Source organism: Haliotis cracherodii, unplaced genomic scaffold, assembly GCF_022045235.1.
Source record: "Haliotis cracherodii isolate W230 unplaced genomic scaffold, xgHalCrac1.p SCAF_4, whole genome shotgun sequence".
In the NCBI taxonomy this organism is placed as follows: Eukaryota; Metazoa; Mollusca; class Gastropoda; order Lepetellida; family Haliotidae; genus Haliotis; species Haliotis cracherodii.
Window position 1 is genome coordinate 4,607,409 of NW_027266297.1, and position 15,058 is coordinate 4,622,466.

A 15,058-nucleotide genomic window follows, 5' to 3' on the forward strand; every position below is an offset into this window, starting at 1 on the left:
TTGGCATACATGTGGCATATTCAGCGAAACCATTAAATACATTGCTGCAAAATATTGAGCTTATTTTCTGACTGTGCTCGTGCCGTACAATTCTTACGAAACGAGTGTGAGCTATAGTGTATTTCGAGAAGGAAATATTTCGTCCACGAGTCATGAAATCTTTGAACAAATTGAATACACACGCTAGTGTAATAATCTCCATTTTATCAACACTTCCAAATGAACTGTTATGAAGAGGTATTGCCTTTTACAATTAAAGCTATAAGGGGCAGCATGGTGTCAGAAACGATAGGCAATGGCGTCTTTACACAAATAAAGGTGTTTGCATTACGTCATCAATGTAATAAAGTAGATATGGAAACGTTATGGTAAAATGGATATTATTACCATTAAACCGCTCGCATGTTATCAAAATTGAGAGGGCCACTGTAAGTTGATAATGCCCTCATATTGCTTGACGACGGGCCATTAGGTTGTTAGGTGACGTCATAGGATAGGATATGTTACGTCACGTTGAATAGTGACGTCATCTGGTTTGTTCTAAGACGTTTCCATGTTTGTAAAAGTGGGTCAGTGACAATCGTGTTGATTGACGTAAAGTTTCAAACCTGATATTGTTGTTCTTTTTATTTGATAACAAATTCCATTCATCCTTCGTCGTGCAGTTAATCGAAGACCTCGGGCTTCTGCATATGATAATGTCCTGAAAAATAGCGTTACCCTGATATTATTACACATGTCCTTCGTGTGGCTTTGTCTCAACTCCATATAATGGACAATACAACACATTAACATGAAACTGTTTTTAGGTTGGGTTGAGGGGGTATCCGGAATACCACATGAGAGTGCACTTTTGGGACGCGTGATACCGAGCTCTGTATCCGACACTCTCATGTTTCTTCATGACACGCACAGGCTCCACGGGAGAATGGTCAAAAACATACGTAATACACATATTCGGGGAGGGTCATGGAGAGTTTATTATAAAACATGAAGTGCTTTTGCATTATGTCTTTCCAGGGAGGGTCATGACAAGGACATGGTGTGGGTCATCCAAAATATGACAAGCAATAGGGCAGGGTAATTATTTTCTGCACATAAGATCCAGGGTAGAAGAGGCCTTCAGCAACCCATGCTTGCTGTAAAATGCGACTATGCTTGTCGTAAGAGGCGACTAACGGGATCAGGTGGTCAGGCTCGCTGACTTGGTTGATGCATGTCATCGATCTCAATTGCGTGGATCGATGCCAATGTTGTCAATCACTGGATTGTCTGGTCCAGACTTGATTACCTACACAGCGCCGTCATATAGCTGGAATATTGCGGCGTTAAACAACAAACAAAAACAAGAAAACATCAATGCATTCCCCACCCGTAATATCTGACCGGTCCCTAACGTTCATAATTTTGTTCTGCAGTTTTAAAACATGTTGTTGATGCACCTAACAAAACACGCACACAGATTAGACTTGCCGCGCGAAATGGCGAGATAAACTAGAGATGAAAAAAACTAAACTGGTGATCAGATCTCTGTCCCCGTGCGACTTTGCCCTCTGATTTTCTTAAAAACATAAGACGCATCTCAGCGTTCAAAATAAGGGGCGGATGAATTGGCAAACAGTACAGCAGATTAAACAACGAATATCATTTAATTACAACTTTACATACTTCAAGTTAGTAAAAAATATTAGAAGTCTGAATGACATTGTCAACTGACGCAGCTCTAAAAATAGCTCTCGCGATCACCTGATCAACTTTACCCCAAAATCCGACAGGCGACAGATTGCGACTGGACACTGGACAGCAAACCCAAACCCAATCCACATCGATCCACCATAATCCGCTCACGCTGAAAGGTAAGCACCTTTCCCCTATCAAAACAACGGCGCTGTTGTGATAGCTGTAGCCAATGTTCGGGTAAAACTGCAGTTTACCAGGTGCAACTTATATTGTCAATCGGGTCAGGCTGCCCTCTGTAGTTTACCAGGTGCAACTTGTATTGTCAATTGGGTCAGGCTGCCCTCTGCAGTTTACCAGGTGCAACTTGTATTGTCAATCGGGTCAGGCTGCCCTCTGCAGTTTACCAGGTGCAACTTGTATCGTCAATCGGGTCAGGCTGCCCTCTGCAGTTTACCAGGTGCAACTTGTATTGTCAATCGGGTCAGGCTGCCTTCTGCAGTTTACCAGGTGCAACTTGTATTGTCAATCGGGTCAGGCTGCCCTCTGCAGTTTACCAGGTGCAACTTATATTGTCAATCGGGTCAGGCTGCCCTCTGCAGTTTACCAGGTGCAACTTGTATTGTCAATCGGGTCAGGCTGCCCTCTGCAGTTTACCAGGTGCAACTTGTATCGTCAATCGGGTCAGGCTGCCCTCTGCAGTTTACCAGGTGCAACTTGTATTGTCAATCGTGTCAGGCTGCCCTTTGCAGTTTACCAGGTGCAACTTGTATTGTCAATCGGGTCAGGCTGCCCTCTGCAGTTTACCAGGTGCAACTTATATTGTCAATCGGGTCAGGCTGCCCTCTGCAGGGTTTTTGCTTCAATGATCTCGCTTGCCGCTTGGGTTGGTTGTGTTAGGGTGAGGGTTACCACCACCACTCCCCGACGACCCCCACCCCAACCCCAACCCCAACCCCATTGTGTCATGACCCAAATAATGTAAATGACAATAGGCTTAGAAATTTGAAAAAAACCAAACAGTTGCTAATTTTGTGTAAATAAAAAGCTCAGCCTCCATCTGTTTAAAAAATAATCAGCCTGAATAAAATGTCTCCACGCTATATGGTCATCCTCATCAATACAGAGTATTTCCTAAGCAAAGCCATACGCATTGTCAGAGAGACATAGTATGCCTGTAACCCTTATTTATGAATAATCTTTTCCAATCTTCCATTTCAAGAGGCCATATTCAAGTCACTGCTGTGTATCCTTGGACAAGGTTTTTGACTCCACTTGTTCTGTTGTGATATGACTGAAACAGTTGTTGACTGTGATGGGAAATTCCCACAAAGCATCATTTCATTAAAAAATACCTTCGGTTGTAATGAAGGCCGACTTTTGTATCTGGATGGAGTGGTATTTGCGAAAAGCCAATAGCACAATCAAGGACACTAAAATAACATTGGCATGGCTATCCCTAGGACATCAACGCCATTTTCAAAACATGGTAGGGTCACAAGGGAAACAATATTGGCTTAGTAACTGCATTGGGGCGTCTGTAATCTACAGCAAATCGGTAAGAGCTCTCACACGTTTTTTAACCATGACAATAGGAGAGCGGCATTTAGAAGAACTGGGCTAACTGATATTGGCTTCTAACACTTCTTGCAGCTGTCTGGAAAATTCTTTCTCAATGGCTGCGTTTTGTCGACAGTCTGTAAATAGCCAAGTCTGGACCAGACAATCCAGTGATTGATATCATGATCGTCAATCAATGCATTAGAGTCGATTACATGCATCAAACAAGTCAGCGAGTCGTTAGTCCCCTCTTACAACAAGCATAGTCGCCTTTTGTGGCTAGCATGGGTTGCTGAAGACCTATTCTATCCCGGATCTTCACAGGTCTTTTGTGATTAAAGAAATGCATTTTACTGTATACTTGTACTTTCAATATTGTCACTATTTTAAAAATGCTTTTGAGGACAAAAGCTCCATGATGTTCAGGTGTATTGGAAAAATGAAAACCACTTCAATGGGTTTCTTAAAATCTTCATTTATGCAAAATACCTAATTGTTTCAATATGTTTCCAAAGTGCATCTCCTTTGTCTGTTTAATGTATACACCAAATATTTGACATATCCCCTCTAATAATTAGCCCCCCGGGCAGAACTCTTAATCTCCAGCACTATCTATTAATGTGAGTGAACACCTTCTTACGTCGCCTCCTCTTTTACCATGCCTGCATCCACTGCAAGATAGATCTTGAAGTGGCATTTCATTGCTGTAGTGCTCACAGTCCTTTGTAGGAATCCTTCTGCAGTTTACCAGGTGCAACTTGTATTGTCAATCGGGTCAGGCTGCCCTCTGCAGTTTACCAGGTGCAACTTATATTGTCAATCGGGTCAGGCTGCCCTCTGCAGTTTACCAGGTGCAACTTGTATTGTCAATCGGGTCAGGCTGCCCTCTGCAGTTTACCAGGTGCAACTTATATTGTCAATTGGGTCAGGCTGCCCTCTGCAGTTTACCAGGTGCAACTTATATTGTCAATTGGGTCAGGCTCCCCTTTACAATTTACCAGGTGCAACTTGTATTGTCAATCGTGTCAGGCTGCCCTCTGCAGTTTACCAGGTGCAACTTGTATTGTCAATCGGGTCAGGCTGCCCTCTGCAGTTTACCAGGTGCAACTTATATTGTCAATCGGGTCAGGCTGCCCTCTGCAGTTTACCAGGTGCAACTTATATTGTCAATCGGGTCAGGCTGCCCTCTGCAGGGTTTTTGCTTCAATGATCTCGCTTGCCGCTTGGGTTGGTTGTGTTAGGGTGAGGGTTACCACCACCACTCCCCGACGACCCCCACCCCAACCCCAACCCCAACCCCAACCCCATTGTGTCATGACCCAAATAATGTAAATGACAATAGGCTTAGAAATTTGAAAAAAACCAAACAGTTGCTAATTTTGTGTAAATAAAAAGCTCAGCCTCCATCTGTTTAAAAAAAAATCAGCCTGACTAAAATGTCTCCACGCTATATGGTCATCCTCATCAATACAGAGTATTTCCTAAGCAAAGCCATACGCATCGTCAGAGAGACATAGTATGCCTGTAACCCTTATTTATGAATAATCTTTTCCAATCTTCCATTTCAAGAGGCCATATTCAAGTCACTGCTGTGTATCCTTGGACAAGGTTTTTGACTCCACTTGTTCTGTTGTGATATGACTGAAACAGTTGTTGACTGTGATGGGAAATTCCCACAAAGCATCATTTCATTAAAAAATACCTTCGGTTGTAATGAAGGCCGACTTTTGTATCTGGATGGAGTGGTATTTGCGAAAAGCCAATAGCACAATCAAGGACACTAAAATAACATTGGCATGGCTATCCCTAGGACATCAACGCCATTTTCAAAACATGGTAGGGTCACAAGGGAAACAATATTGGCTTAGTAACTGCATTGGGGCGTCTGTAATCTACAGCAAATCGGTAAGAGCTCTCACACGTTTTTTAACCATGACAATAGGAGAGCGGCATTTAGAAGAACTGGGCTAACTGATATTGGCTTCTAACACTTCTTGCAGCTGTCTGGAAAATTCTTTCTCAATGGCTGCGTTTTGTCGACAGTCTGTAAATAGCCAAGTCTGGACCAGACAATCCAGTGATTGATATCATGATCGTCAATCAATGCATTAGAGTCGATTACATGCATCAAACAAGTCAGCGAGTCGTTAGTCCCCTCTTACAACAAGCATAGTCGCCTTTTGTGGCTAGCATGGGTTGCTGAAGACCTATTCTATCCCGGATCTTCACAGGTCTTTTGTGATTAAAGAAATGCATTTTACTGTATACTTGTACTTTCAATATTGTCACTATTTTAAAAATGCTTTTGAGGACAAAAGCTCCATGATGTTCAGGTGTATTGGAAAAATGAAAACCACTTCAATGGGTTTCTTAAAATCTTCATTTATGCAAAATACCTAATTGTTTCAATATGTTTCCAAAGTGCATCTCCTTTGTCTGTTTAATGTATACACCAAATATTTGACATATCCCCTCTAATAATTAGCCCCCCGGGCAGAACTCTTAATCTCCAGCACTATCTATTAATGTGAGTGAACACCTTCTTACGTCGCCTCCTCTTTTACCATGCCTGCATCCACTGCAAGATAGATCTTGAAGTGGCATTTCATTGCTGTAGTGCTCACAGTCCTTTGTAGGAATCCTTGACAGTCCATCTGCGTTTGTGTCCAGGGCTGTGTTGAACAAGCATATTGTACGGACTAAATACCTCTGTCCAGCAAGCTTTTTGTCCAATTGGATTGTGGTCAGTCCTTACAGTGAAGGAACGTCCTAGAAGATAATGTGGAAAAAAGGGTGAATTTTATATGGGGAAGTAGCTGCTTTCTCGTCTTGCAGTATCACTTTTGTTCTGGTGTCAGACTGAAACTGCTGTAGTTGATGACTTCATCCCCCTAATCCTGGATGAGTTCAACACCTACTGCTATATCCGATGCATCTCTATCAAAGATAAATGAATCGTCTCTGTTTGGCAGTGCAAACACAGGTGTACTAATCAAAGCATTTCTCAGGTCCAAAAAAGATTGCTCTTGCTCAACATTCCATTGTAATAACTTCTTTCCAGTTGCCTAATATAAGGATGCAGTTAATTGAGCATAATCCTTGATGAACATATAATGGTAATTAGCAAACCCAAGGTCTCCTATGTGCAGGTTGATGCAGACCAATTGAGAACCACCTGAACTCTGTCCTTGATGTCTTATACCATCCTGACTCACAGTTCTTCCATGAAACTGTATTTAGCGCTGGAAGAGCACCAATTTTCTTAGTCTCAGTTTCAGTTTGTAGGTCCAGAATGTTATCCAGGAATGCCAAGACAATATCCCATGTTAGTCCTCATAATACCAGTTCATTACCCATGAGAAAGGGACAGGAGCATTACACAGTCCAAAGTCCATGCTTACATGCTCAAACAGTCCATACTTGGTCATGAACGCTGCCTTCTTCCAGTCCACTTGCTGATAAGCAGAGTTTGCATCAAGGCATGAGAACCAAGTGTTTTTGGCTAGCATGTCTGTACAATCTTCTACTATCAGCAAAGGGAAGTTATCCTTCAACAAGACCATATTTAATAAGCAATAACTGACACACCATCTTACAGATAAAAACAGATGGGGAGGCCCACTCAGATATGATCTTTTAATGATACCCGCTTCCAACATCTTCCTCAAGTGAACTTCCTCCTCCTCAGCAAAACCAAGAGGAGTCCGTCTCATCCTTTGTTTTATGAGAGGGGCATCACTGGTGTCAATTTGATGTTCCAGGGCGTTGAAGCTCCCTGAGTCCAAGTTACAAAAGCCATCTTCATACTCCAGCAGCAAGTCGACCATCTCTTGCTGCTCATCCTCCTGTGGAGGTTCTGTGAAACCTTTGAGATGAGCAGGAATATACTTGGAGGAGTGTCTTTGCTGTTCCACTGGTGATTGTCCACGATTAGGTTCTGTTGCTGTCTCCACCTGATCAATTTCAGTAGCAATTGCTGGATTGCTGGGATTCACCGAGTATAGTATTGGAGATTATACAGCCTTCATTAGGGTCTCAGGAGCCAACAGATTCTGATGTTGGAGGTTTGGTTGATGTTCTGATGTTCTGATGTTTGCTTTTACTCAGATTACCGAGTTTGCTGCGATGACGTTATTTTTACGAAGTGAGACGTAAGGTCCAATGGAGGACTTAAAGTCATGTCGATAATGTCTTCATCAATCTGCAGAATCTGTTTGTTTAAGTCAAGATCCCCCCCTCTGGCACCTAAAAATCTAACCCTAACAAGATGTCATCTTGGATTGGTCACACAAATACTGGTATTTCGTACACTTTTGATCCCAGGTAGAGAAGCAGAGATTTTGTCAAAAACCTTGACCAGCAGTATGTAGGTTAATGTCTTTTCTTTTTCCGATTGTGGAGATAAAGTTTCATAGAATTTGTCGGAATAATGGTGATCTCTGCTGCTGTGTCCACAATTGTTGATGTCAAGTGGTCTTGTATTTTGACAGGGATTATGAACATAGAACCACATTTCAACTGACTGATTATGTTACCTGTACCTTGGTATAATATGTTGTCAGCACAAGCACCATAGGTCAAGTTGAGAATAAGAATCTGAGTCCCAAGTCCCAGACCAAGTCATTGTGTCAAGATCCGGATCATCACACTCTGCAATGGGTATCTCAGGCAAGGGTGCTGTCTCCTGACAATATACCTCACTCCCAGTCACTGATGCTAAATAAGTAAATATGAAGCATCCTCAATTGAGCTTATGATCCCAGCTATGAGTGAGTGAGGTGTTATGCTGCTTTTGGCAATATTACAGAAATATCACAGCGGGGGGCACTAGAAATGGGCTTAACACATTGTACCCATGGCGGGAATTGAACCCAGTTCTTTGGCGGCATGAGCGAACGCTTTAACCACTAGGCTACCTGACTGCCTGGTTTTGACATGCGGGCAATAAACATTTCTATGGCCAAATTTATCAACTTATAATGTTTCCTTCTCCCCTGTTCTTGGCCTTTCACCTTTCACCTGTGTCGAGTTTATGCCTCCTTGCTCCACCCTTTGCTGTTTAAAGTCTGGACTTCTGGGTTTGCAAAGGTTACTCTTCCCTATGGTGATTTTGGGCAATCCCTCTTGAAGTGACCTTGTTTGCCACAATTGTAGCACTCCCTAGGGGCAACCAGGACCAGAATAAAAAAACCCAAACCTTTATATAGCTGTAATCCTTGGTCAACCCTACCACGAGTTGGTCGCTCCAGATATTGCAGGTATCTAGGACCATGTCCAGTGGCAGAATGCATGTCTTGCGGAAGCGATCACTTCAACTGAAAGGAATCTGATCACTAGCTGGATACTGGAGGTAATCAGGACCATATCCAGCGACAGCTTGCTCATCCCATGTAAATCTCAGGTTAGGATCATGTTCCGTGTCTGGAGTCTTGAATACCACTTCCTTCAGATATTCCATTCCAGAGGGTACAAGTGGTGGCGGATCCAAGTCAAGGTACGACGAGGGCCAACCTTTCTTCCCCTGGTCAGGAATGTCTTCCGACCCTGGTTCTGACCCAGACAAATCCAAGTCTGTTGGCTGTTGAGAGGACTGGTTCCAATCAGAGTATGACTTAGAGTCCCCTGCCACTTGCCCCTAAGAAGGAGCGTCTTGTCCTGAACCATAAGAAGGAAGTGTCACCTGCTCACAGGTGGGCGTTCTGGACATCAACTTTGCTTTGACGTGCTCCACAAACATTCTCTTTTGGAGGATGTAGATGCTTGCTGGCCAACTCCGATTGTTGCATTGTCATTGTGCTATGTGCACTTTAGTTTTTGGAATAAGCCCTTGATTGGGGGGCGGTGGAGCAGCCACTCCCCCTGACGGATACATTCCTACCCATGTTCTGTGAAGGCTTTCGGATGGTAGCTGCGTCAATTTACCCTCAATAACACCCATGGTCTTTTGCAGTATGTCACGGTCTGACAACAGAGTTTAATGAATAGGTCTTCAGCAACCCATGCTTGCCATAGAAGCTGACTATGCTTGTCGTAGGAGACGACTACCGTCAGGCGGGCTGACTCGGTTGATGCATGTCACGCTATCCCAATTGTGTGGATCGATGCTCATGATATCAATCACTGGATTGTCTGGTCCAGATTTGATAATTTACAGACCGCCGCCATATAGCTAGAATATTGCTGAGTGCGGCATAAAACAACAAACGAAACGAACGAATGGAAATGCTATAATTGCTTTTCACGACCCTTCCCTTGAGGCAATGCTTTTCGTCAATAATTCAGGGGTTTACGAACACAAGTTTTTACTTATGGAGAATTAACGATGCTCTCTTACTAAAAATAACGTTTGTTCTTACAGATGCGGACAAGGAAGATGGAACGTTTTGTGACCAAAATGGTAGATAAAGGAATAATTTGCCATCCCAAAAGACCAAAGACTCAACTTCGGAAGTTCTTTGAGGAAGAGGTCAGCCTCAACCAGGACGAGATAGCTGAAATAGCTGATCATTTCAACGAACTGAGGAGTGATGTGGTATCATATCTCAACAAGTCCACTCCTTGGACGTGGGAAACGTTTTCAGCGGGGTCTTACTATGATGGGACCAAGGTACTTTTACATCGTAAGCTGCCGGGCAAAAGAGAGTATACACCCACGTTTGATGGTGGCTAAATATTACAAGGAATGGTAATTGGTTAATGATTCATTTGATACGGTATCATAGTTGTGTTTTGGACCTTAAGTTGGCAGTGTTTCGGCGACTGTTTTCAGCCTAGTAATGTTTTGATAAACGTTTGTATTTTTGGGGTCAAATCCAATTTTCAAGTGTATACTTTCTTTGCCAGGCAGCTTTTTATCTTGCAGTCTTGCAACGGAGTTTTGAAGGTGGCAAGTATTTGTCGAGATTCTGATATACAGCTGAATGCAATTAGGGACCGGTCAATATTTTCAGTACATTAGTGGAACATAAACCTCAGACACCTTGTGACGTAAGAATAACAGAAATCTGACGTCATTTGTTCCATTACCTCCTAGTAAAGGTCACCTTAGTGGCGGCGATACCTATGCCAACAGATGGCGCTGACATAACCAGTGACTTTTTTCCAGGCTTGGCGGAAAAAGCCGAACATGAGATTGGCGATAACTTTTAGTACTGGGACGAGTCCAAATTAACTACCCGAGTACCCGACCCCCTATTACCCTAATCAACCCGGGTACCAACTGTAGGTCTCAAGAGTTTGGAACAAAATGTCGGATTGGGTCTTGTTTTAGGGCAACACTGGCAAAAACTATTTAGATACATGCAACAAAAGCTTTATCTTTACTCACATATACAAGTCAATAGGAATGTATGCTTCTTCAGAAAGAAATACGAACATTAGCGACTCGTAGCCTAACCATTGAGCTATAGTGATTTTTGTTATTCAACAACATATCATGTGACTAACCACGGGTCCGGGTAGTACTGTGTGTACCCGGGTCCTACTTAGGACCCACCCGACCCGAGTACCCGAGTTACCCATCTTAGCCCTAATACCTTTGATCCAAGATGTCAGCGGACCGGACCATTCGAATACTGGAAACTTGAACTAGACCAATTAATTGAAAACAAAGAAATGATTCATTCGAAGTTGGAAATAAGCAACAACAAAAAATCCAAACCAACAACTAAAATACTAAAAGGAAGAATGACTTCATGAAATTGTTAATATACCTCAGACGAAGGGAGAATGAGTAGGACCTTTATTCATATATAGTGGCAAACTGGAATATATGTGCAGAATGAAACTGTGCATGAACATTTCAAAGTTTCGGTCAGTATTATAAGGGTAACGCTATTTTTCAGGGCACACTTTGCAGAAGCCCGGGGTCTCTGCAAATGATAATGCCCTGAAAAATAGCGTGACCTTTATCATATACTCTTAAAAAAAACAACAACCGCAATACGGATATTTTGGGCCATAAAAGCAAAATTAGCGGACCAAGGTGCGAAATGAAGAGGTTTATTGTGTTATAGTGTCAGTGTCCCAGATCAAAAAGATCACAAGGACATGCAAACGCGTTCGATTCGGAAAAACGCACCCAGTACATCAACAAAAGGGCCATGGAGCTGTACGTGCTGAGGTCCTCAGCACTATGAACGGTATTAAGGCTTTTTGATTGCCTGGCATCTGCGTCAATTGAACAGTGAGAGTTAAACAACATGCCAAAATTAACAGAAGTGCAAAGAAACAACGTCCTAGGCCACTGCAGGCAGAGGAACCCCGATCAGCTTTAGCCAGGGTTTTCAATGTAGCGCCCAGCACCATCACAAGGATATGGGATCGGTTTCAACAGCGTGGGTCAACAAGTGATCCACAACGGTCGGGAAGATCAAGGGTAACGACACCCGCCCAAGATCGATACATCCGACAGCGCCACCTACATGAAAGGACGACCACAGCCACCTCAACCACATCCAAAATACACGGGCTGAGCAGAATCTCCGACCAAAGCGTACGAAATCGTTCAAGAGCAACAGGTCTATGAGTAAGACGTCCTGTTCGACGCGTCATACTGAGTCGTCAACAACGACTGCATTCGTGTCGTCAACAAAGAGTATGAACTCAACTGCGATGGAGAGATGTCTGGTTCAGCGACGAATCAAGATTTCTCTTCCGTCGGAGGGATGGAAGAGCACGGGTCCACAGACATCGGGGAGAACGTTACGCCAGAAACTGTGTAGAGGAAGTGGACAGGTTTGGTGGGGGTAGCGTTATGATGTGGGCGGGTATCTCTCACCATGGCAGGACAGGTTTGGTCCATATCCAGGGCAGTCTTTAGGCTCAACGATACATCAACGAAATTCTCCGACACCACGTCCTCCTAATTGCAACCAACGACAACGGTGTAATCCAGGAGGACAACGCTCGACCGTATACAGTACGGACCACAAGAGCCTGTCTAGATTCTGGCCCGCCAGATCCCCGTATTGGAACCGACAGAGCACCTTTTGAATGAATTGGTTAGACGGCTGCGCTGACGTCAACCACAACCCCAGATGTTACATGAGTTGGCGTTTGCGTTGCAGGCCGAGTGGGATACCATTCCCCAGGATGTGATTCGCATACTCGTCTCTTCCATGGGCAAGAGATGTCAGGCCGCTATCGATTCCAACAGGGGACATACGCGTTATTGATGGTATAGCTGACCTTCACCTTGGACCGATAACTGGATATCACGTTTTTTTTTGTACATGTACCCTTTCTCCAAATACTAATGTACGACGTTATCAAGTTGCGAGCGTATGTTCTAATCTCCAGAAACGGCGTCATTATAGAACAATGTTTTATCGTGAAATAAACCACGCTTCGTTTTTCATTGTTATTTATCGCGTAGCTATTTTATATGTTTATAAATAAGGAACTGTAGAAGGGGTCAAAGTATACGCAGTACTTGCAGAATTCATAGAATGCTCGGATATGTGTCGAGAGATGACACAGGGCATGAAATGGAAATCCATAGGGTCATTGTAGAGCCTTTGACATTGTGACTTCATCGGTACCATTACATCACAATCAAATGACACCTCTTATCTCAGCCTCTATGCTTGTTAACTGTACTTTTTACCGTGATGACTCTAGGCCCTGTTGTACAAAGTGATCTTAGCCCTATGGCTGTCATAAGCCTATGTTAAAGTATGGCGATCACCTGCACGCTAAGATCGCTTTGTGCAACAGGGCCCTGGTTATTACTTTTTACAAACTGAATAAGTTGGAAGAGTGATTTTGGACGTTTAGTAGCGATTCAATCTCGTCTCTTTTGATAACAAATATGTCAACACTTATCGATAAAAATTTAGAATCCCTCGACAAGCTTCGAAGTTATAAATTTTATACAATTGTTTATTTATAAGACACTCTCGTGAAATTCTTCATGTAATTGTGTTCCAGACTGTATCAGCTGACATAAGCATATATTTTTTTAGTTCTGCAGTCACTTGTCCATTTTTTGGATTTATCATGTATTTTCTTGGTCATATCAATGATTATATCTTTAAAAGACTGAAACTTGTTCCGGCAGCATTATTTCACTCGAGTGAGATATCAGTTTCATTTTTTCAGTCAAATACTGTAACAGTATTTCGTCACTAACCAATACCCAATACTTTGAGTATTCCCGAAACAAAATAAGAGCATGAATTTGCATTGTTCCTTAATACCATATTGTTATGTTCTACATGGGCAAACTGCGGTATATAATACCAGAGGTTATATTGCGTTCCAGGTTTACAGACCAAATGAGATGGACTGCCAACTGATTCCAACCCTTGATGACTCGGTAACGCCAGACTACGAAGGTTGCCAGCCCGGCCACTGCAGGCTGAAGGTTAACGACCATGAAGAACACGGCCTTCACAGATACTGTGATGAAGGCTTCATCAACATGGACAAGTTCAGAAAAGATATCTTCCGCATGCTGGATAAATTTCAGAGCGGGCAAAGAATTAAAAGTAGTGTTTTCTTAATGAAATTCTTTCCATGTTTGATAGCACTGATAGTAACTTTCTTTTAATATTGTCAATAATCTTAAACACCCGGGGAGACTCCGGTTTAGAATATGCAATGTATGTTAGCCGTATGAGGAGTAGTATAGGTAATGGGGGTTCTGGACCACTTCCACTGGAGCGGGATTCATATACCTATACTGCTACTACAGGGGGAATTTTTTATGTGTAAATGACTATGCGATTCAACGATAGTCATGAGTTGTATTAACCGAAACATCAATATTAATTAATAATGAATAAAATTTACTATAGCCCACGAGGATATTGGAAAGGTGTAGGAGCAATAAAAAAATTAGCCACCGCGGCTAAGGTATCTAAAGATGTGGCCAAGGATTGGTTAAAGAAACAAGCGTTGTGGCAAATATATTTACCGGCACCGCGTTATATACCGAGAAAGAAGTTTGATATTTCTACGACGAATGAAGTTCATCAGGCTGACCTCTTGTTTCTTCCTCAGGATAAGGTAAAACGCAAAACGTATAAATACGCTTTAACAGTAGTGGATGTGGCTAGTCGATACAAAGAGGCTGAGCCATTAACCTTGAAAGATTCAACAGAAGTAGCTAATGCACTGAGTCGCATATATAAACGCGGACCACTAAAATGGCCTAAGCTATTTCAAGTAGATCCCGGTCGAGAGTTTATGGGATCGATAACTAAACTCTTAACAAAGCACAACGTCAAAATCGTCCGTGGTGAAAGAGAGGCCCACCGTAGTCAAGCCATTGTTGAAAGATTTAACAGGACATTAGCGGAACGTTTGTTTGGCTATCAGTATGGGATCGAAATGAAATCCGAGCGATTGAGATCAACCGAATGGGTGACACGATTATCAGCTGTTGTATCAGCGCTGAATAATGAAGTAACGAGATTAATAGGGAAGAAACCATCCGATGCGATTAAAATGAAATCCGTGACTTCCGAATCTTCAGCACCGAGGAGAGGCAAAGAACAAAAACTTCCGGATAGAGTAAGGGTAAGATATTTATACCAGGCAGGTGAACTCGAAGGAGGCCTACGTCGCGCAACCGATCCCATATGGTCTCTTAAGACGTATAACATTAGTAGATTGGTTACGAAAGAAGGAGAGCCTATTCTTTATTATCTTCAAGATGGACCGGGTAGGGCATTTGTACGAGAAGAGTTGTTCATAGTTCCCGACGGTACGGTATTACCACCATAACCATAAGCATAGGTAGTTACACCATCATTATCAATCCATCTCTTTGTATCTAAGGGGATAATGATGTCTTGTTCATTCTTAATCCATATAT

The 15,058-nt window shown here is 42.7% G+C and overlaps 1 protein-coding gene across 2 annotated transcripts in view; it reads left to right on the top strand.

Annotated features, from left to right (window-relative positions):
* Positions 1-15,058, top strand: part of LOC139478316 (cyclic GMP-AMP synthase-like receptor 1) — a 31,150-nt gene that overhangs the window by 280 nt on the left and 15,812 nt on the right. The window contains exons 1-3 of one of the 2 annotated variants that reach the window (XM_071260741.1): positions 1,770-1,856; positions 9,596-9,844; positions 13,502-13,727. In XM_071260741.1, coding sequence (XP_071116842.1) covers positions 9,596-9,844; positions 13,502-13,727 — 475 coding nt within the window. In that variant the 5' untranslated portion in view covers positions 1,770-1,856. Of the gene's footprint in view, positions 1-1,769; positions 1,857-9,595; positions 9,845-13,501; positions 13,728-15,058 lie in introns of those variants that run through there. The other variant, XM_071260740.1, reaches the window with a different exon arrangement.